A 24,237-nucleotide genomic window follows, 5' to 3' on the forward strand; every position below is an offset into this window, starting at 1 on the left:
AGGGACATATAAGCCCATTACTTATAGAAGGTGTTTTATTGTATTCACCAAAGGATAATGGGGAGAAGAATGCAACAGTATAACAATGAATGAAGGAAATGAAATAATTCCTGCTTTGGGGAAGTATACAACAGCTGTGCACCCAGCTGTAGGAGTGTTTTCCAAAAGCAAAACAAAACAAACCAAAAAAAAAAAAAAAGATTAATTATATGCACTGAAGCGAATAGTGAGTGCTTTTAAGAGAGAAAAGGGAATATCCCATCACGGGAGTTGTCTGCATTGGTAAATGCTGCTTCAAGACCCTAACTGCAAAAGGGTTTGCTTGAGGGAATACATTATGTGAAAATCATTAATTTTTCTGTACGTTATCTCTTTGAACTTCAAAGAAAATGAAATGATCCACGGGCTATTACAAATAAATGAATATTCACCAGGACTTCTCCAGGGATGAGAAAAACACCATTTGTGTTATGAGAGTTTATCTTTTTGTTAATTACCCATCACCCCACGCCCCAGACACACACACACCAGGCCCAATAGGATGTGATTCACCATTTAAAGAAATGAGTTTGTATTTTTCAAATTTTGTTCCAGAAGAAAAGCCTGTTGCCATTATGTTCAGTTTATTGCCAAAATTGAACACAACTCTTTGATAAAATGTATGCAAATAAGGTAAGATGAAGAGCAAAATGAAATTTTCCCTATTTCAACAGAGAGAGGTAAAGAATGATCAATTTAATTAGGCAAGCAGGGCATGCCAATTAGAATGAAAGAGTCCCTGAAGCCTTGTAAAATATAATGTAAAGAAAGTCATCCTATCTAGCTCTATATTTACAACTGTGGAAGTTATGTAATTACTGCATAAATATTCGTCAAAATTCTTGTGTGAAACCAGGTACAAATGAAATAAAAGAAAGTTATACATCAGATTTATATTATGAGGGAAATAAAGAGCTAGATGCTATTGCCCCTTCAACGTTCATCACTGCACATCCCAGATTTCACAGAGAAGTGGGGTAAACTTATGGTCATTTACTCTCCATGACATCAGCATCTCTGCATGGTGATGATTGAACGTCCGCAACTCAGTCAATCGACCCAGGAGACAAGCAAAATGTTGAGGATTTTCAGGCTGATAAATCTTGCACAACTTTTGGAGCACATCAAGCAGTGGTTCCTGAAGCTTCTCTACTGCCTCTCTGTCCTTTATGTATTGTCTGTCTGTTTTGAGGTTTAAAATAAAAAGACAAAATTAAAAAGTGGAGAAGTGTTAATTTGACATAATTATAGCAACAGTAACTTGCTTGCAATGTAACTTATAAATGTGCACTTTTAAATGTACAAATTAAGTATTTAACTTGATGAATTTTCACACACAAACACACACACATGTATGCATGTAATCACAACTAGATCAAGATATAGAACATTTATTGCCCCCTAAATTCTCTTTCTAATCTATGCCCCTAAAGGTAACCCATACGGTGGACATATGTATCATTTCTAGTGGGTATATTCTAAGTAGCGGAATTGCTGGGTCATAGAGTATATGTGTGTGTAACTTTAGTATGTATGGCCAAAAAGTTTTTATTTTAATTATTTGTTTTATGGTAAAACAAAGTAACAACCTGGGATCGAGCCCCACATCAGGCTCCTTGCTTGCCGGAAGCCTGCTTCTCCCTCTCCCACTCCCCCTGCTTGTGTTTCCTCTCTCACTGTGTCTCTGTCAAATAAATAAATAAAATCTTAAAAAAAAAAAGGCTAACATTGAAATTATGCTTTACAAATCATGAATGTGGCATCGCTCTCAGATTATTAAAATAATCCAAAAATACAAATTTTATGTGCAGAGATATACATTTTGACATTGTTTAAAACAACAAAAAAAAGGAAACATCCTGAATATCCAAACATGGTAACAAGTAAATGATTGTACATCCATATGATGGATATATACATTTCAACAAACTTTTACTGATATAATTTTCTTTGAGAGAGAGAGAGTGCATGCATGTGCACACAGACGGGGAGGGGCAGGGGAAGAGGAAGAGAGAGAATCTTAAGCAGGCTCCATGCCTAACACAGAGCCTAATGGGGGGCTTGATCTCACAACCCTGAGATCATGACCTGAGCCGCAATCACGAGTCAGACACTTAACTGACTGAACTACCCAGGTGCCCCATTACTGATATAATTTTTTAATTATATAGTATGTTCTCTATTATTTTAAAAAAGTATGCAATTCCATTTAGGTCCCTGTTCAAATACCAACCCCTTAGAAAAGCCTTTCCTGACTACAAATAATAGTAACATTCTGCCACTTTCTTTCCTTATATCCTCATCTTTATATTTATATATTAGCATTACCACCTCCTGAAAATTACTTTTGTTTCCTCATTTATTGTCTTTCTCACCCTACTGGAGTGCAAACTCCATGCAGCTGTCTCCTGCCTGTTTCTTTACTGCTATATCCCCCAGTGTCTGGAACCATGTTTAGTGCATAGTAGGTGTTCAAAATGCAATTATTCAATGAATGAGTGTAATGTTTAGAAAAAACGTTGAGAAGAACTACACTGAAATATTAACAATGATTCCATTTGAGTGGTGGGATTACAGGCCATTTTACTTTTTCTTTGTGTTGCTGTGTCTTCCAGTTCTTTAAGAAACATTATTACTGGTGAGGGAGTAGAACAAATAAATGGCATAAAAATAAAAATGTAGCAAAGAAATTACCTGGAGAGAGGATAACAATTGCTGTAAGCAGAGCATACTCTTCCTGAGTCATTTTCAATTCTGCAATGCTTTTATAAAAACTAAACATAGGTGTTATGTACTCATCAGAGATACCTATGGGGGAAAGATGAAAAATTACAGAGGCATAATAAAATTTTTGAGTGACTAAAAAGTGTAAAACTATAAACACATGTACATACATGCACGTGTTAATATTTATGCACAAATGCACAAATAATGACTACATATTATGTGTCCAGTCAAAGGCAGGTCATCGCAAATACGGTCAGGTAACAAAATCCTCAAAATATCACCTAATCAGTGATTTGTGTGTCCCTGATTTTAGCAGTGCCTTTGTTTCAGTCACTTCTGTCCAACAATAAATGATAATATTCTCAAATTGCCCAAAGACTCTCCCAACTTCACCATTTTCTAGATAGGGTTTGGTTAATCTTTTTAATATTAATATCTATAATCACGGTATAGGTAGCATCTTAAACAACCAGCAAAAAATTATTGTTCTTAAGCCCAGAACATAAACATCTGCACTTACTACATTGGCTAGAGTTCTTCTCAGAGTCCATTGTCTACTAGGGCATTGGTACTTGGCTGTTCTCTTCTAAGTCAATACACCCAAAATCAAAAATACCATGTACAGATCTAAACTCCTCATCTTAGCTTCACCCACCCATCTGTCCGTGCCTGACAACTGAGACTCAGCCCTCTTTCTAACTTGGGCAGGTGCTGAGTCCTATGATTCGACCTGCTACCCCTCCCTGGGTGCTCCCTCTCCTCTCCATGACACTGGGAATTGATTTCCTTTAAGTCCTTATTTCTTTCCATCTGGATTACTACAACTACCTCCTCACTGGTCTTCCTGTCTTCAGTTCAGTCCCAGAATCACAAAATTCAAATCATACCCTGTCCCCCCAATTCCTACAAACCTTCAAAAACTCCCAGTGGCTTTTGTCATAAATGTTCTTCCTTTTTACATGGGAAATTCCAGGGCCTGTCCCCTGCCTATCCCACTACCCACTACTCACCTACATGATAATACTAGTAGGATCCACATTTATTAAGTACTCATTATGTATTAGGCACTGTTCCAAGCACTTCTTATGTTACAATTCATTCAATCTTCCTAATACTCCATGAGATAGGCACCAAGAAATTATATAATTTGACCATAGACACACGGTTGGTGAGATGTGGAATCAGGATGTGGAATCAGGATTTGAACCACAGCTAGCAGACTCCAGAATCCTGGCTCTTAGCTGTCACTAAGCTGTGTCACCTTTCTATCACCCAGCCTTTACTCCAGCCATGTTCAGCCACTTGGAGCTCCCTAAATTACTCAAACTGCCTGGTTTTTATATTCTCTCTACTTGGAATATCTTCCCTCTCCTTTATCTAGATTAAACCTCTTCGTAACTTAAGACTCCTTTGTGTCACTGCCTCCACTCATTCAACAAGTATTAATTTTGTGCTTGTTCTGTGCAAAGATCCACTCCAGAAGAGCTTTGACTGCAGAATTACCGAGAAAAGGAGGAGGAGAGGGAGCAGGAGGAAGAGGAGGGGAGGAGAAGGAGAAGAAAAAGACCGCGGGAATGAAAAATAAAAAGACTGTGATGTGACTTACGGATGAATTAAGATGAGGATGAATTTCCCAGAATCGGTCCACACTAAAATTGACTGCTCTATTCCATCTCCAACCAGACCTAGAGCCATACAGCTTTGGCCAAACCAAACTAGAATATAGTTGGATTCCAGACACTAAAGGGTACAATTATCATCTAATATTATGCTTCACAGAGTCAGAAAGTCTAAATCTTTACCTTTAGAATAATGTAAAGAGTCTTCCCAAACTGAATCCCTGGACTTTCTCTCTTTAGTCAGAATGTCTTCCCTGTTGACTTTTGATTCTTTAACTGACCCCAGTGGGCTCTCTTTACAATAGTGTCTTTGTTAAGCAACTTGTATACTGCATCATGTGGAAGATTCCAGCTTTTACAGATTGAACTGAATACCCACGACTAAACTAGATACAACTTAAAAATGCAGAAGGTTGAAGTATGTGAGCCTGGGAATACCAGTCTTGGTTTCCAACAAACATGGAGGTTGAGTTAGTGAGCCAGCTCTGAGTTTGAAATCTGACCTATGACTTGATGTTGGTCACAGTACTCAAACTTCCATAAGCCTCAGTTTCTTCATCTGTGAAATGCGAATTATAACAATAGCATTATATGAGATAATATATGTGGAGTGCTTAGCATAATGCCTGGTTGATAGCAAACCCTCAATAAATGTTAGAGCAAATGCTATTATTAATATTCAGGAAATTGGATCAATTTATAGATCATTAATTCATTTTTAACTCAGTTCACCTTAATTTTAGTTAGATTAAGCTTATTTACTTTTGTGTTTACAAAGCTATGTTTCTGGGGTTTTTTACATCCTGCACTCTCCTAGAGATGAATACAAATTGGCTGATCTGCAATTTGCTTCGGTATTTTTCTAGGTGTTAAAGCTAAACTAAGATCTATATTTTCCTGGTAAGGTTGTTTTTTTTTTTCACTTTAAAAAAGAAAAATGGCAGGGGGGCGGAGCAAGATGGCAGAGGAGTAGGAGACCTGGATTTCGTCTGGTCTCAGGAATTCAGCTGAATAGGGATCAAACCATTCTGAACACCTACGAACTCAACAGGAGATCGAAGATAAGAATAGTAACAACACTCTGAACAGAAAAGCGACCACTTTCTGGAAGGTAGGACGTGCGGAGAAGTGAATCCGAGGCGATATTCGGGAGGATAGACGGCGGGGGAGGGGGCCTCTGTCGGCCGCTCCTTTCAAGTGCTAGAGCCGCGGAGCACAAAATCGGAACTTTGAGAAGCCGGCTCCGCTGAGGGACGTCGCTCCAGTGGCTAAGCAGGGGGTGGAACCCTCGCGGGACAGTGTGGTCTCAGGACCCTCGGGGTCACAGAAAGACCAGGGGTGCCTGAGTGTGGCAGAGCTCCCAGGTATCGGAGCAGGGAAGCCGGCTGCAGAGAGGGAGCCGAGGTGCGGGCTCTCACCTCGGGGTTGCCATAAACTGTGATCCGCGGCCCAGTCGGGCCACTGCCCTCCAGCAGGGACCCAACAAGAGGCAGAGCCGGGGAGACTCCCCTTCCTCCCCCGGGGAGGAGCGGCGCGGAAGCGCACCACAGGGATCTGCTGGGTTTGGAGACTCCACACGGGGTCGGGTGCCAGACATAGAAATGCTCGGTCACAGGCCAGGTGAGCACGGAGTGCGGCCGGCGACTGGGGAGACGGGAGTGACTGCTTTTCTCTGGGGGCACACTGAGGAGCGGGGCCCCGAGTTCTCAGCTCCCCCGGGCGGAGATTGGGAGGCCACCATTTTCACCCTGGTCCTCCAAAGCTGTACCGAGAGCTTGCAGGGAACAAAAGCTCCTGAGAGCAAACCGGAGCAGCTTGCTTAGCCCGGACTCACAAGGGCGGGGCAATTCTGCCTCCGGCAAAGACATTTGGGAACCATGGCAACAGGCCCCTCTCCCAGAAGATCAGCACGAACAGCCAGCAAGCCAAGACCAAGTTTACTGATCAAGGAGAACGGGAGAACTCCAGCGCTAGGGGAATACTGCACATAGAATTCATGGCTTTTTTACCATAATTCATTAGTTTTTCAAAGTTAATTTTTTAACTGTTTTTTTTTTGAATTTTTCTTTTTCCCTTTTTCAAACAACATCTTATCAATCCCTTTTTAAAAAAACACTTTTTATTTTTTATTTTTAGAGTCATATTTTTATCCCTTCATTTATATCCCTTCAAAATACCCTTATTTTTGGCATATATATATATATAGGTTGTTCTCTCTTTAAAATTTTGAGATACAATTTCTTCTAACAGATCAAAATATACCCTAAATCACTAGTGTATGGCTTTGTTCTAGTCTCCTGCCTGATCACATTCTCTCCCTTTTTTTCTTTTTTCTTTTTCTTTTTAAATCTTCTTCTTTCTTTTTAAAAACAACTTCTTATCAAGTCCTTTTATAAAATCTTTTATAATTTTCATTTTTACAGTCATCTTCCATCCCTTTATTGTATCAACCCTTATTTTGTACATATATAAGTCTTTCTTCCTTTAAAATTTTAGCAGGCACTTTCTTCTAACAGACCAAAATATGCCCAAAAGCTAGTGTGTGGCACTGATCTATGCACTAGCCTGATCATATTAGATCATATTCTGTTTTGTTTTGTTTTGTTTTGTTTTGTTCTGTTTTTGTTTGTTTTTATCTTTTTCTTTCTCTTCTTTCTTTCTTTCCCTTTCTTGTCCCCTTGTTTCAGGTCTTTTCTGATTTGTATAGAGTATATTTGTTATACTGTTATAATGTTAACCTGTTAGCATTCTGTTCTCTCATTCATCTGTTCTCCTCTGGACAAAATGACAAGACGAAAAAAATCACATCAGCAAAAAGAACAAGAGGTGGTACCGTCTGCCAGGGACCTACTCAATACTGACATTAGTACGATGTCGGACCTAGAGTTCAGAATCATGACTTTAAAGATACTAGCTGGGCTTGAAAAAAGTGTGGAAGTTATTAGAGAAACCCTTTCTGGAGAAATAAAAGAACTAAAATCTAACCAAGTCGAAAGCAAAAAGGCTATTAATGAGGTGCAATAAAAAATGGGGGCACTAAATGCTAGGATAAATGAGGCAGAAGAAAGAACCAGCGATATAGAGGACCAAATGATGGAAAATAAAGAGGCTGAGAAAAAGAGAGAGAAACAACTACAGGATCACGAGGGCAGAATTCGAGAGATAAGCGATATGATAAGATGAAACAACATTAGAATAATTGGGATCCCAGAAGAAGAAGAAAGAGAGAGAGGGGCAGAAGGTATATTGGAGCGAATAATAGCAGAGAACTTCCCTAACGTGGGGAAGGAAACAGGCATCAAAATCCAGGAGGCACAGAGAACCCCTCTCAAAATCAATAAAAATAGGTCAACACCCTGACATCTAATAGTAAAACTTACGAGTCTCAGAGACAAAGAGAAAATCCTGAAAGCAGCTCGGGAGAAGAAATATGTAACCTACAATGGTAGAAACATTAGATTGGCAACAGACCTATCCACAGAGACCTGGCAGGCCAGAAAGGACTGGCATGATATCTTCAGAGCACTAAACGAGAAAAATATGCAGCCAAGAATACTATATCCAGCTAGGCTATCATTGAAAATCGAAGGAGAGATAAAAAGCTTCCAGGACAAACAAAAACTAAAGGAATTTGCAAACACAAAACCAGCCCTATAAGAAATATTGAAAGAGGTCCTCTAAGCAAAAAGAGAGCCTAAAAGCAGCATAGATCAGAAAGGAACACAGACAATATACAGTAACAGTCACCTTACAGGCAATACAATGGCACTAAATTCATACCTTTCAATAGTTACCCTGAATGTAAATGGGCTCAATGCCCCAATCAAAAGACACAGGCTATCAGATTGGATTAAAAAACAAGACCCATCAATATGCTGCCTGCAAGAGACTCATTTTAGACCCAAAGACACCCCCACATTGAAAGTGAGGGGGTAGAAAACCATTTACCATGCCAATGGACACCCAGAGAAAGCTGGGGTGGCAATCCTTATATCAGACAAATTAGATTTTAAAACAAAGACTGTAATAAGAGTTGAAGAAGGACACTATATCCTACTTAAAGGGTCTATCCAACAAGAAGATCTAACAATTGTAAATATCTATGCCCCTAATGTGGGAGCAGCCAATTATATAAGGCAATTAATAACAAAAGCAAAGAAACACATTGACAACAATACAATAATAGTGGGGGACTTTAACACCCCCCTAACTGAAATGGACAGATCATCTAAGCAAAAGATCAACAAGGAAATAAAGACTTTAAATGAAACACTGAACCAAATGGACTTTACAGACATATTCAGAACATTCCATCCCAAAGCAACAGAATACACATTCTTCTCTAGTGCCCATGGAACATTCTCCAGAATTGATCACATCCTAGGTCACAAATCAGGTCTCAACCGGTACCAAAAGATTGGGATTATTCCCTGCATGTTTTCAGACCACAATGCTTTGAAACTAGAACTCCATCACAAGAGGAAAGTCGGAAAGAACTCAAATACATGGAGGCTAAATAGCATCCTACTAAGGAATGAATGGGTCAACCAGGAAATTAAAGAAGAATTTAAAAAATTCATGGAAACCAATGAAAATGAAAACACAACTGTTCAAAATCTTTGGGATACAGCAAAGGCAGTCCTGAGAGGAAACTATATAGCAATACAAGCCTTTCTCAAGAAACAAGAAAGGTCTCAAATACACAACCTAACCCTACACCTAAAGGAGCTGGAGAAAAAACAGCAAATAAAGCCTAAACCCAGCAGGAGAAGAGAAATAATAAAGATCAGAGCAGAAATCAATGAAATAGAAACCAAAAGAACAGTAGAACAGATCAACGAAACTAGGAGCTGGTTCTTTGAAAGAATTAACAAGATTGATAAACCCCTGGCCAGACTTATCCAAAAGAAAAGAGAAATGACCCAAATCAACAAAATCATGAATGAAAGAGGAGAGATCACAACCAACACCAAAGAAATACAAACAATTATAAGAATATATTATGAGCAACTCTATGCCAGCAAATTAGATAACCTGGAAGAAATGGGTGCATTCCTAGAGATGTATCAACTACCAAAATTGAACCAGGAAGAAATAGAAAATCTGAACAGACCTATAACCACTAAGGAAATTGAAGCAGTCATCAAAAATCTCCCAACAAACAAAAGCCCAGGGCCAGATGGCTTCCCAGGGGAATTCTAGCAAACATTTAAAGAAGAATTAATACCTATTCTCCTGAAACTGTTCCAAAAAATAGAAATGGAAGGAAAACTTCCAAACTCATTTTATGAGGCCACCATTACCTTGATCCCAAAACCAGACAAAGACCCCATCAAAAAGGAGAACTACAGACCAATATCCTTGATGAACATGGATGCAAAAATTCTCAGCAAAGTACTAGCCAATAGGATCCAACAGTACATTAAAAGGATTATTCACCATGACCAAGTGGGATTTATCCCTGGGCTGCAAGGCTGGTTCAACATCCACAAATCAATCAACATGATACAATACATTAACAAAAGAAAGAACAAGAATCATATGATCCTCTCAATAGATGCAGAAAAAGCATTTGACAAAGCACAGCATCCTTTCTTGATCAAAACTCTTCAGAGTATAGAGATAGAGGGTACATACCTCAATATCATAAAAGCCATCTATGAAAAACCTACAGCGAATATCATTCTCAATGGGGAAAAGCTGAGAGCTTTTCCCCTAAGGTCAGGAACGCGGCAGGGATGTCCACTATCACCACTGCTATTCAACATAGTATTAGAAGTCCTAGCCACAGCAATCAGATAACAAAAAGAAATCAAAGGCATCCAAATCGGCAAAGAGGAAGTCAAACTCTCACTCTTTGCAGATGATATGATATGCATGTGGAAAACCCAAAAGACTCCACTCCAAAACTACTAGAACTCATACAGGAATTCAGTAAAGTAGCAGGATATAAAATCGATGCACAGAAATCAGCGGCATTCCTATACACCACCACAAGACAGAAGAGAGACAAATCAAGGAGTCGATCCCATTTACAATTGCACCCAAAACCGTAAGATACCTAGAAATAAATTTAACCAAAGAGGCAAAGGATCTGTACTCAGAAAACTATAAAATACTCATGAAAGAAATTGAAGAAGACACAAAGAAATGGAAAAACGTTCCATGCTCATGGATTGGAAGAACAAACATTGTGAAGATGTCAGTGCTACCTAGAGCAATCTACACATTCAATGCAATCCCCATCAAAATACCATCCACGTTTTTCAAAGAAATGGAACAAATAATCCTAAAATTTGTATGGAACCAGAAGAGACCCCAAATAGCCAGAGGAATACTGAAAAAGAAAAGCAAAGCTGGCGGCATCACAATTCCAGACTTCCAGCTCTATTACAAAGCTGTCATCATCAAGACAGTATGGTACTGGCACAAAAACAGACACATAGATCAATGGAACAGAATCGAGAGCCCAGATATGGACCCTCAACTCTATGGTCAACTCATCTTTGACAAAGCAGGAAAGAATGTCCAATGGAAAAAAGAGAGTCTCTTCAACAAATAGTGTTGGGAAAATTGGACAGCCACATGCAGAAGAATGAAACTGGACCATTTCCTTACACCACACACAAAAATAGACTCAAAATGGTTGAAAGACCTAAACGTGAGACAGGAGTCCATCCAAATCCTAAAGGAGAACACAGGTAGCAACCTCTTCGGCCTCAGCCACAGCAACTTCTTCCTAGAAACATCGCCAAAGGCAAGGGAAGCCAGGGCAAAAATGAACTATTGGGATTTCATCAAGATAAAAAGCTTTTGCACAGCAAAAGAAACAGTCCACAAAACCAAAAGACAACCGACAGAATGGGAGGAAATATTTGCAAATGACATATCAGATAAAGGGCTAGTATCCAAAATCTATAAAGAACTTATCAAACTCAACACCCAAAGAACAAATAATCCAATAAGAAATGGTTAGAAGACATGAACAGACGTTTTTCCAAAGAAGACTTCCAAATGGCCAACAGACACATGAAAAAGTGCTCAACATCACTCGGCATCAGGGAAATCCAAATCAAAACCTCAATGAGATACCACCTCACACCAGTCAGAATGGCTAGAATTAGCAAGTCAGGAAATGACATATGTTGGCGGGGATGTGGAGAAAGGGGAACCCTCCTACACTGTTGGTGGGAATGCAAGCTGGTGCAACCCCTCTGGAAAACAGTATGGAGGTTCCTCAAACAGTTGAAAATAGAGCTACCATCCGATCCAGCAATTGCACTACTGGGTATTTACCCCAAAGATACAAATGTAGGGATCCGAAGGGGTACGTGCACCCCAATGTTTATAGCGGCAATGTCCACAATAGCCAAACTGTGGAAAGAGCCAAGATGTCCATTGACAGATGAATGGATCAAGAAGAGGTGGTATATATACACAATGGAATATTATGCAGCCATCAAAAGGAATGAGATCTTGCCATTTGCAACAACGTGGATGGAACTGGAGGGTGTTATGCTGAGTGAAATAAGTCAATCAGAGAAAGACATGTATCATATGACCTCACTGATATGAGGAATTCTTAATCTCAGGAAACACACTGAGGGTTGCTGGAGTGGTGGGGGGTGGGAGGGATTGGGTGGCTGGGTGATAGACATTGGGGAGGGTATGTGCTATGGTGAGCACTGTGAATTGTACAAGACTGATGAATCACGGATCTGTACTTCTGAAACAAATAATGCAATATATGTTAAGAAAAAAAAAGAAGAAGATAGCAGGAGGGGAAGAATGAAGGGGAGTAAGTTGGAGGGGGAGACGGACCATTAGAGACGATGTACTCTGAAAAAGAAACTGAGGGTTCTAGAGGGGAGGGGGGTGGGGAGATGGGTTAGCCTGGTGATGGGTATTAAAGAGGGCACATTCTGCGTGGAGCACTGGGTGTTATGCACAAACAATGAATCATGGAACACTACAACAAAAACTAATGATGTAATGTATGGTGATTAACATAACAATAAAAAATTATTTAAAAAAAAAAGAAAAATGGCAGTCTTTAAGGCTTTCCTTGGCATTCAGGGACTACACCCATCATTTGTGGCTACCTGAAATAATAACTCATGACCATGCTATTTTTTTAAAATAGCATACATACAAGGATTGACGATAATATTAAAGGCAGCTGATTTGAAAATATTTAATTTTTAGAAATCATCTTTGACCACCTAACTTCCTATTTTGTCTTTCTAAATCCCCATTAACCTTCCAAAAATGTTACCTCCATTAGCGATCTAACTATAGCTAATACTTTTGAGGAAAAAAGAGGTAAAGATATTTGTTATGATTGTACATATTGTACAGGCTAACAGTGAATATAGTGAAAATGTAGAAAATAATTGAATTTTAAAAAAATAAATTTCCTACAGCATAGATCAAATATAAATCTGCATTTAGAATTGGAGTTAATAATCAGAATTAACCACAGCACCATCAACAAAGGGGTGTTTTAAGTGTTTATGAACCAGCAATTTCTAACCTAAGAAATGTAACAATAGTATCATTCCAAAGGGGCAATCTTTTCTTGTTTTCCTGCCTCCTCCTTTCTGGAGACTTGCTTCAAGTTTGTTTCATTTTTTGCTCCTATGCCCAATTAGCTGATTTTTGGCCACAAGGGGGGGCCATTTTCTAACTTAACAACAAAGACTACTGTGAAAAAGGATAAAGTTTAAAAAAAAAAAAAAAGTATGTTTTTGCTCCTGTTTCTTACTTTGCCTTTTTTAAAGAAAGAGGTATGTAACTGAACAATTAATTGTTCAATAATCAAAAATAGTGTTTGAGAGAAAAACTCCTTGATAGAATTAACTGCTATTTTATTTTGAATGTAAATGTCTTTTATTTCCTAATTAACTTCCAAGTTTTGATTGGGAACAAAAAATAAAGCAGAAGGATGTGTGTGTGTGATACAAGAATACATATTACAGAAGACACTATTCCTGGTATTTTAAATACCTCTATCTGATTTATTATACTTGATGGGATCAAGATAGACCAAGAATCTTACTAAAAATGATGCTTTTTGCTCAAAATCATGTAATTTGACATTTTCCTAGAAATGACACCACCCCATAGCATAGAAGTTAAGGTATAAGTCTCTGACATGCCCTACAAAGCAAGTTTGCCTTCTGCTTTCCTTTCAAACTAAGCTCTCTCCATCCCAGTAGTTTCTCTATGAGCTAATGACACCAAATCTTGGTTCCTGAAGCTGATTCACATCACTGTCTACACAATTTCTCTACCTCCCTCCCCCCTCAATCTCATGGCCAATGTACTATGGCAGAGGCAGACCGAAGCTCCAGCCCAAGGTCCAGCCACTGTTGGTCTCATTTCTCTTGTCTGAGGTTGGTCTAGTCAGCGACAGTACAATTTTGACCAATGAGACAAAGGGGAGTCTACTCGGGAGGTCTCAAGAAAGATTTCTATACTCAGGAAGAGGTCATTAAGTTTCTTCATTAAGTTTTTTTTTTCTTTTGGCCACTGTTGCTCCTAGATGTGATGCCTGGAAATGCTGTGGCCAGGAAGAGAATCAGCCTGAGGATAGAGCCAATACACCAAGGATAGCAGAGCAGAAATTTGAAAAAGACCCATCTTCCTGATAACGCGTTGAGCTCCTTAATTAACCAATTCTGCCGCCACCTTTTCTCTGGGTTTCTCTTTGAGCTAATGTCCTTACTTTTTAGGCCATATTGAATTGGATTTTCTGTAATCATCAGCCAAGGTCATCCTAACAGATAGTTCCTCTAAAAATAAGATACATTTTTAAAGTCTTCATGCTTTTTTGCCTGAAATATAAGGCAAACCCTGTTAGGCTAGGACACATCACTCATGTTTCAAGGCAACATTCAAATTTTGCTTTCTCTGTGGAGCTTTCCCTGTGTCAGTGAAGCAGAATTAGCTGCTTTCTTCTCTAGGTTCATTTCTATTGCATCTATCACAATTCATATCTCTCCTCCCCAATAGAGTGTGAAATGCCAGAAAAAATTCTATGAGAACAGAAACCAATGCTGTATTCCCAGTGCTTGACATACTGCCTGACCACTAAAGGGTGCTCCACAGATGTTTCTCACTTATCTCTGTATCCTCAGTAACCAGCATCCTGCTGGAGACATGGTAGAAATTAACAAATGTTTGTTAAATTGGGCAATATTCTGTTTTGCTAGTTCCTTGCAATGAAGGTGACATAGTTGTGAGACATGATGGGGCAAGGGATGCCCTTAAGACAATGGAAACATTCTCATGGTGTTAAGAGATTGGACCCTAACCTCTATTTCAACTGCTAAATTCTACACAGAGAGTCATTTGTGCCATACTGTTTGCCTTAAGTGAAAAGCTGCCAACAAGTTAGGAATTCAAAAAACAATTACTTTCAAAATAAAATATTTAATTTGAAATATTTAATAAATAACATGCTTCCCATTAGTCCTAGTGGCTAAATGTTACGTGGCTAAGTTAGATTTCACTGGTGCTTAGGAGTTGCCAGAGTTTGAATTGTCAAGTTCCAGATTCATCTCAACAAAATTCACCAATTTTTGTACACCAACTGTGTCCCAGGCACTGTGATAATGCTGGGAATAACCTTCTAGCAGTCAACAGATTAATGGAAGAAGCAGATACATAAATAAATTCATGTTGTCCAATACTGGACAAGTATAAAAGGCTTAGGGAACACAGCTGAGAGCCAATGAAAATGCTGACTCCTATATTAATTTAATACTTTCTCTTATTTTGAAAATGCCTTTTTCCTACAGTTTGAACCCCACATTTGTCTATGCCAAAATTACATGAACACTTTAAAAAGGAAAATGAGGTGTTAAGAACTCTAAATTTTGACTTATGCCTTTACTTTTCTTATAAACAGAGCAATTTGCATCGGTCTGTGAAAAGTTATTGCTAATTTCCTTAATGTTAAAATGTAAACTCATTCAATGTTAGCAATTTCAGTGCTGTCGTATTTTATGGTATCATATGATTATTCCTAGTTTTAATAAATATTTCAGCTTTAAAATCTAGTTTGCATAATAGTACATTAGGAATAATATAATTGAGGCACTAGAATTATATAGAAATAACCCAACCACAGGTTATGTCAGATATAATGTTCTGAAGCCTCAATTAACATAAAAAAACACTATAACCCTCATTAAGTAAATGTATCTCAGGAGACAGTACTTTTGTGTATGTAATTGGGATTTAATAATAGCAAACAAAAGAGTATGAATTTGAAGAACAAGAAAGGAAATTTCACATTATATTCCTTAAAGAGTTCTGTAGGCATAGACAGGGCAACTTTGAGATGATATGTTTCTCTAGAATTAAATGTACAATAGAAAGAAGAATGTGTTATATTTGCATAAGAATAAAAAGTTATTCTGAAAGGTCATCTTGCAAGATCAGGTTTTTATGTGGTGTGTGGAAGAGGCAATGTTCTAAAAATCCACTGGGAGAAGCAAATTCATAAATATTAATAAATGGAAACATCATTATAGATAATAAAATACGAAGCAGCATGTGAGTTTGAATGGGTTTTATTGTCACAATATGTGGTTGATGTTTGGGTAAAGTAATCTATTTATGAACTAGAGGCACACATATTTATTTATACAGTTCGTATTCTGGAAAACATTCTTGATCTTTTCTGAAACTTGCAAAATCACAAGTTCTGAAACCTATGTTAAGCAAGTTTTGGGGGTTTTTTTTGGTACCTATTTTTAACCTGCAAGACCCTCACAATTTCATACCTAGTTATTGCACTGATTTCTTTATAGACTTGTCTCAACCCCTCCAAAACTTCCTTCATATTACTGCTTGAAAGACTTTTCTACAGTACTGCTATGGTCATGTCGTATCTGCTCAGAACATTACAAAGACTCCTCATTATACAAGAACTATATTAAACTATTTTTTTGGTGTCCAAAAAAAAAGTCTAGCAGTTACTACATTTCACCTTCAGAAATACTATTTTTCAGCAATATCATGGTATTTGTGAATCTAACACATGGATGCTCTCACACCTCCACATCTTTGCACTTGCAATTTCTATATTATTATTTAATGGCTATAGCTCTTGGAATGCCTTTCTCAGACTTTTGTGGTTTGACGAGTTCTTAACCATCCTCCATGATTCACTTATCAACTTTTTAAGCCTTTTCTGACTCACCAAGTAGACTCAGGGAAGGCAAGCACATCTTTCTGCTTCAATTTCATGTTGCATATACATCCCTCCTGGTCCCAATTACACTGCACATTGTTTTGGAATCCTTTGCTTATACAACTTACCCATTAGTCTGTAAGTTCTCAGGGGACAAAGATCCTATTTCCTCATCTCCATACCCTCAATAATTATACAGTGCTTGGCACAAATCAAGTATTCGATGTGCATTTGTTGAATAGAAAGATCTCCTTTATAGTGCCTATTGATTAGTAACTCATTTCCCCCTCCTGCTCAATGGACATAAAGTTTCAGTTAAGCAAGATGCATCTCTGCTTTACAACATTGTACCTCTAGGCAACAGTGCTATATTGTACAATTAAAATTTTGCTAATAGTGTAGATCTCAGGTTAAGTGTTCTTATCACAATAAAAAAAAAATCAAGATACTCAATAACTGCCCAAGTGACTGGCTAAACCAGCAGTCAGAAAAATTGATTAGTTAAGAGAAGACAAGCAGTAAGACTTATAGAACTGGATGGTACCTTGGAGGTTACCTGATTCAACCCTTCTCCCTTACCCCCAGCCTCCTGGACGAATGGACAGATGAATGAACACACACACACACACACACACACACACACACACACACACACACACACACACACACACACACACACACACACACAAAATACATTCCAGAACATGTAAAATAAAATCTGTCCAGAATCAGAATCCGTATTTCTTGATAATATACTGTCTTTCAAAGGGTGAAAATCTCCAACAATATATTTCTCAGACTCTTTCCCTTCTCTCCATTTCTTCTGGGAGCATGTTCTTGAAACCTCTTGCCTCCTGAGAGATGTCTCCCATCCTGGCTTATCCTAACATTGCTGGAAGATTTATAAAGCATGACTGATGTTTTTCCTCCCCTGCTCAAAAATCTTCAATGTCTCCCTATTTCTTAGAAAATAAAGAATAAAGCCTTTATCCTAGCATTCAAGGCCCTCACCATTTGACTCTGACTTTTAAAAAATTCTATTTCCCTTTGATGTAACTCTGAATCCAATCAAACTCAGCTATTCATTCTTCTTTGTGTATATAACCTGAGCTTTCTTGCCTCAGTCCTTTGTTTCTGTTGGTCCTTCCCTCTTGTACCTCTACCCTGAATATTCATATCTAATATCATTCAAGGCCCAGCTTGCCAATGAAATCTCTCCAGAGCCTTACCAACTAGAAGTCACCCCATCTCACTTTCCTTCCACATTTTATTAAACTATCAATGTACAGTTCATGTCTTCCTACTAGACTATAAGTTCCTAAGAGAAGGAAGATGCCTGATTCCTCTCTTCACTACCTCCACAGTACCTTGCCCTTAAATATATGTTAAACTAATAAATCAATGGATATATATGAATAATGCATCTTTTTAAAATGTGCATTCTTTAAATCCATCGATGATAATTATGCTTTCAGTATTTAAGAGAAGAAAACACAACAATTATGGGATGGCTGCTTAAAGAATAATTTTCAATTTTTCAATTCTTTTCCTTATATTGCAAATGCAGAACTTCCTAAAAACTTTACTTCCAATATCTATTCTAAAACACTGATTTTATAAGTACTTAAACTTGTTCTAGTCACTCATAAGAGGATAATACTTTGGGAAGAAAAGATCTTGAGCCATCATTTCATTTCATTCATCCCTCCTCTCCCAATCCATATATAAAGTATCTCAGGAAAATAAAAACTTATCCTATTTTAAAACTCTTCTAAGATAAATTGCACAGAATTCCTAGAAATTTATTCCAATGTCTCTTAGCTCTTTCTGTCACAGTATTCCTCTATAGTAAGTTCAACTCATACTATTATTTTATTTTGTCTATTGAGAGGCAGTGTAGTATAGTAGTTTAGACACAGCGCTTCTAATGTCAGACTTCCTGTCTATCTCTGGGAAAGTTATTAACCACTCTCTGTGTCAGTTTCCTTATCTATTAAATTTGAATAATAACAGTACTTATTTCATAGGACTTTGCAAGGATTTGATGAAATCATATATGTAAAGTATTTAGGACAGTGTCTAAAACCTAGTAAATGAGGTATAAATGTTGCTATTAATAATTCCTTTTATTTTGCTTTGAATAGAGATGGATAATAGTTTGATTCATAGTCATTCATACATGAAGGTTTTGAACAAATGAATCTTTTTTTTGGACTGAATTATCTCAGCTCCTGTATGCTATGTTTTTTATCAGACTAATTTTCCAAACTTTAAAAAATTCCTCCTTTGGCCCTTAATCTTAATATATGGCAAAGAGTATTTTTGGTATTTTGCTAATACAACCAGGATTTTTGAACCAACCCTCTAAACGCCTCATCTATTTAATTCTTACTTGCAGGAGCAAACTCTTTACCATTAACCAAATCACTTACCACTCTTCCGAATTCTTTCTTCCAGTAGGTCAGTATGTCCAGCTGGAAGTTTCTTATTGAAAATCTCAGCTGAACGGAGGAACATAGCTTCAACTGCAGACCCTTTCAGCAAAGCAATCTGATCTTCATGGTCCAAAGTCTGAAATCCTGGGTGAAGGTGATAATCAAATCAGTATGAGGAAATTGTGAATTCTATATTAACAATATTTCATCATCACTATCATCCCCATTGATAAAGCATTTCCATAAAGTGATTTTATAATTGTTTTAAGATTGGGTATGTTGAGGTTCCGCCGCCCTCTTTCTCTTCAACGAGGTGGCCGAGTAGTTTGGTGGCGGCGGCCTTGCGCATTCGTGCCCCAGATGCAGAGATGCAGATCTTTGTGAAGACCCTGACGGGCAAGACCATCACCCTCGAGGTTGAGCCCAGTGACACCACTGAAAATGTCAAAGCCAAAATCCAAGACAAGGAGGGCATCCCGCCTGACCAGCAGCATCTGATTTTTGCGGGCAAACAGCTGGAAGATGGCCGTACTCGGTCAGACTATAATATCCAGAAAGAGTCCACCCTGCACTTGGTGCTTCGCCTCCGGGGTGGCATCATCGAGCCTTCCCTCCACCCCAGCTGGCCCAGAAATACAACTGCAACAAGATGATCTGCCGCAATGTTATGCTCGCCTGCACCCCCGCGCTGTCAACTGCCGCAAGAAGAAGTGCGGCCACACCAACAACCTGCACCCCAAAAAGAAGGTCAAATAAGGCCCCTCCACCGGCTCTTCCTTTGCCAGCAGGGCGGCCTCCTGCCCGAGCCCCAAGGCCCTGGGGCCTCAATAAAGTTCCCCTTTCATTGACTGGAGCAGTAAAAAAAAAAAAAAAGATTGGGTAGGTTGAGTCATTAAGTATCTACTGTTCTCTCCCAAATAGAAGCTGACTTTTATTTTCATTGAGTAGGATTTGTTGAACAAGTTGGGTAAAAAAAGGATGTCAGATCCACATCAAAAATACATATTAAGGCAGAACAGATTGATTCAGATGAAGCAATCCTCAGAAATTAGAAGAAAACAAATTCTCTTTGAGCCAATATATTAGTCACATCTGGTGTCATAGGGTCAACTCTGCAGAATGGAAGCATCCACAAACCAGAAAAAAATCTTTACATATATCCAGACATTTAAGGGAATATTTGGCTGATTCATTAGTTCATCTGGACAATGGGGACATTTTCAAAAAAACAAAACAATCAAGGTCATGTTAAGATACCTGCTCTGAGCTCAGCACTGTATCATGCAGGGTAGAAAAAATCAGAGAAATATGGGAATGGATTGATAACCTGAAGGAACATACACACTTGGAAAATCCAAAGTCCTATCCTGGCTTATATGCCACAGTCCCCAACAGCCTCCCTGACATCATTTCTTCTTCCTCCTTGCCCTCACTCACTGCGCTCTAGCCACCCTGACCCCTGGCTCTGCTGTGAACCAACAAGCTTGCTTTGCCTCAGTGGTAAATGCCCTTCCCCAGCTATCCCCATGTCTCACTCCCTCACTGTATGCAGATCTCTGCCTCAAGGTAATCCTACTAAAATAATACTCCCCAGAACTCACTGGTTCCTACCTGCTTTATTTTTTATTCATAGAATTTACCACTACCTAACATAATAAATTTATTTGCATATTTGTTGATTGTCTGCCACATCTAATAGAGTATAAACTTCCTAGGGGCAGACACTTTGCCGTTTTGTTCACTTTTGTATCCCCAGGGCCTGGCACATAATTGATATCCAAGAATTATTTGTTGAATAATTGGATAACTGAATAAATGGGAAACAAACACAAGCTCCTATGCACATATATACACACACACACACACATGCGTGCGCATACAGTACATATAAACTATACCATCAGGGTCTAAATGGCTTAGAAAAGTATTAAATAACAATGGGAGTTTAGAGAAGAGGGTAATGAGAAGGATTAAGAGTCACTGTCTTAGGGCGCCTGGGTGGCTCAGTCGTTAAGCGTCTGCCTTCGGCTCAGGTCATGATCCCAGGGTCCTGGGATCGAGTCCCACATCGGGCTCCCTGCTCAGCGGGAAGCCTGCTTCTCCCTCTCCCACTCCCCCTGCTTGTGTTCCTGCTCTCACTGTCTCTCTCTGTCAAATAAATAAATAAAATCTTTAAAAAAAATAAAAAATAAAATTAGACTATCTGTTTAAAAAAAAAAAAAGAATCACTGTCTTAGTGAATCTAAGAGCTCCTTTGGGGACAGGAGCCGTTCCTGCAGGGTCTCCAGCACCCTGGACAATGCCTGGCACAGATTATGTTCAATGAACTACAGAATGAAATGATTCATCTCTAATATCTTTCACAAACACCTTTCATTTTTGGAATTATAGCACTATTATTACTATTTATCTAATGCCATTTCCATTATTATTGTTAAAATGTTAATTTTAACTGTATTGTTACTCTTGTTAAAATTTCTCAGGAGTTTTGGGTCTTTTATCTCCTTTTGTATTTTAATTTTTTTCTTTTTTAAAAAGTTTTTTTATTTTTTAATTTTTTAAAAGTTTATTTTTAAGTAATCTCCACTCCCAATGTGGGGCTCAAACTCTCAACCTCCAAATCAAGAGTGACATGCTCTCTCAACTGAGCCAGCCAGGTGCCCTTGCTTTACACATTAAACATACATTAATTGTACTCTTTCCTCCCCTCAGGAACTAGTCTAATCAGATGTGTCAGTTATTGCTGTTGTCTTCAGATAAGCTACCTTTTATGAAGATTTTTTTCTTCAATTATTTTGTGATTCAAGACCAACAGACCATTTGAACGGAAAAACTCTCTTTTCACAAACAACCAAAAACATCAGATTTCTCCCTTTCCCAGTTCCTCCTCCCACACTTCCTACTCTTATATAAACTTGTTTTTGATCAAGATTGCCTTAATTAGCATATAACAAATTAAGTCCTTCTTTCATTGTTAATAAAAAATGAGAGAATATTAATGTTAAAATGATAATGAGCACTTTCTCCTCACATTTTATGAGTTTTATGTAGGCTTATGTCTATCCATGACACTTTAATAAAATAATAGCATAATGCTGGCCAAAGAAGACAAATTAACCTGTCTAATTAAAATCTTACATCAGAAGTTGCTTTCTATAATTTAATATTGCAGGGTTATGCTGTTGTACAAGGTTTTAATTATACTCTTCTAGATCACAGAATTCTATTGTACTAATATATTTTTAAAACACTGAAACAACTTAAATGTATTGGTTTAGATAGCATTGATAATGTTAGCTGGAAGAATTGGGAAGCTGGGAGATAAGAATCTTGAATTCTAGTTTCTGTACTGGCACCATCCAAATGACTATGGATAAGTTCCTCTCCCTCATTCCACAAATATAATTGTTCATTAAGCCCTATCAATTTTTGAATCTCTCTTCATGTTGTTTTCTCTCCATCTCCCACTGCTGTTATTTTATTCCAAGCCCTCTGCCTTGATCAGTGCAGTAGCATCCTAACTGATCCCTCCTCCTTGGTCTCTCCCCATTCAAATCTATCTTATATAAAACTGATCAAGTCATATCTATATAACATAAATCCATAGCTTCCCTGTCAACACAAACAACAACAACAAAGAGGCACCAAAAGTTCTCTACCATCCAGGGGATGATTATTAAATTCCTTAGTTAGACCCTTATCAGTCTGGTACCAACTACCTTATGTCTAACCAAGGAGCCCACCACATTATGCTGCGATTACATGGAATTTTCCTCTCTCATCTCTAATAATCCTGTTTTTATTTATGCCTTATATTTTACATTTTTACAAGCAGATCTCTCAACTTGGAAGTTTCCTTCTCTTCTGTACCACCAGGAAAACTGCTTTATCTTTTAGACCCAATTAAAATATTATTTTCTTGGGCGCCTGGGTGGCTCAGTTGGTTAAGTGACTGCCTTCGGCTCAGGTCATGATCCTGGAGTCCGGGATCGAGTCCCGCATCGGGCTCCCCACTTGGCGGGGAGTCTGCTTCTCCCTCTGACCCTCTCCCCTCTCATGCTCTATCTCATTCTCTCTCTCAAATAAATAAATAAAATCTTTAAAAAAATATTATTTTCTTTGAAGTCTCCCTGTCTTTCTCAGACAATTAGCAACCTCTTCCTCTATGTTCAAACAGCACTTGTATATAATTTTTTATTATGACCTTTCTTTAATCATTCCCCTTGAAGGTAATAGCTAGATACTTAGTATGAAATAGGTATCAACAAATGTTTATTAAATGAACAAATGGATAAATGACAACTTTGCAAAGTCTCAATTTCTTAGTCTATCAATTCAGAAGAACTATTATAAATGATTTCACATATCTTACCTGGTTCTAACATTTCATGCCTATAGTATTTAGACACATTAATTTAAATCAGATGTAAAATAATCACTACTTTACAATGAACAGAACTAACTCTCTCAATGTCATGAGAATATTACACAGTATAACAGAAAAGTATCTACATGTAAAAATACCTGGCAGTTTTTTTGTGAATTCTACGAGAATCTGTACATGACTCGTTGCCATTTCAGTTAAAATGAGAAAGTTTTCTTCTGCACTAAATTCTTCTTTTAACTAAATTTTAAGAGGAAAAAAAGCAAATGATAAATAAGTAGGTAAAAGGATAAATCAACACAAAATCATTAGACTAAAGAACCAGATTTGGATAATAAAATTTAAATTCCAGCTCATATTTTTCAGATCCTTGGAGGATAATTACTATCACCTAGATAGATATGAGACTTCTTATTCTTTGTTTAATGCTGCTAAAAGTTTAAATGTATAAACTAAATTCTCAGCTCTAGTTATTTCAAAATAACAAATTCATATATAAATTCTACCTCCAAGGTACTAAAAGCTCCAGAAAATATGAACTTTAAACCCATGTATTTTCAGATACCTGTACGTACTATTTTATTTGTTATTTCCTGAGGCATCCTCTGTTTGCTGTATGAATCCATAATATAATGCAGAAGATTCTGTTGATCTGGGGTGAGTTCAGTTTTCTCCTACACTGGCAAAAAAATAAAAGGTGTTAGGGAAGGTGGTTATAAGGCATTTTTTGTATATGTGCGTCCATCTGGAGTAAACTTATCTCAGAAATTGTTGATAAAAGCCCTAAATATGGCAGGAACTATGCACTCTGATATAATGTGTACCATAATT

The 24,237-nt window shown here is 37.9% G+C and overlaps 1 protein-coding gene and 1 pseudogene across 5 annotated transcripts in view; one reads left to right on the forward strand and one right to left on the reverse strand.

Moving 5' to 3' along the window:
- Nucleotides 1-602: 602 nt before the first annotated feature.
- Nucleotides 603-24,237, reverse strand: part of NR1H4 (nuclear receptor subfamily 1 group H member 4) — a 74,545-nt gene continuing 50,910 nt past the window's right edge. For 4 of the 5 annotated variants that reach the window (XM_027595775.1, XM_027595776.1, XM_027595777.2 and 1 more), the window contains 5 exons: nucleotides 23,982-24,080; nucleotides 23,547-23,646; nucleotides 19,020-19,166; nucleotides 2,734-2,847; nucleotides 983-1,221 (listed from right to left, as the gene is read on the reverse strand). In XM_027595775.1, coding sequence (XP_027451576.1) covers nucleotides 983-1,221; nucleotides 2,734-2,847; nucleotides 19,020-19,166; nucleotides 23,547-23,646; nucleotides 23,982-24,080 — 699 coding nt within the window. Of the gene's footprint in view, nucleotides 1,222-2,733; nucleotides 2,848-19,019; nucleotides 19,167-23,546; nucleotides 23,647-23,981; nucleotides 24,081-24,237 lie in introns of all 5 variants that reach the window. The other variant, XM_027595773.1, reaches the window with a different exon arrangement.
- On the forward strand, nucleotides 19,199-19,895 carry LOC113923151 (annotated as a pseudogene).

The sequence above is a fragment of the Zalophus californianus genome, chromosome 9, assembly GCF_009762305.2.
Source record: "Zalophus californianus isolate mZalCal1 chromosome 9, mZalCal1.pri.v2, whole genome shotgun sequence".
Classification (NCBI taxonomy): Eukaryota; Metazoa; Chordata; class Mammalia; order Carnivora; family Otariidae; genus Zalophus; species Zalophus californianus.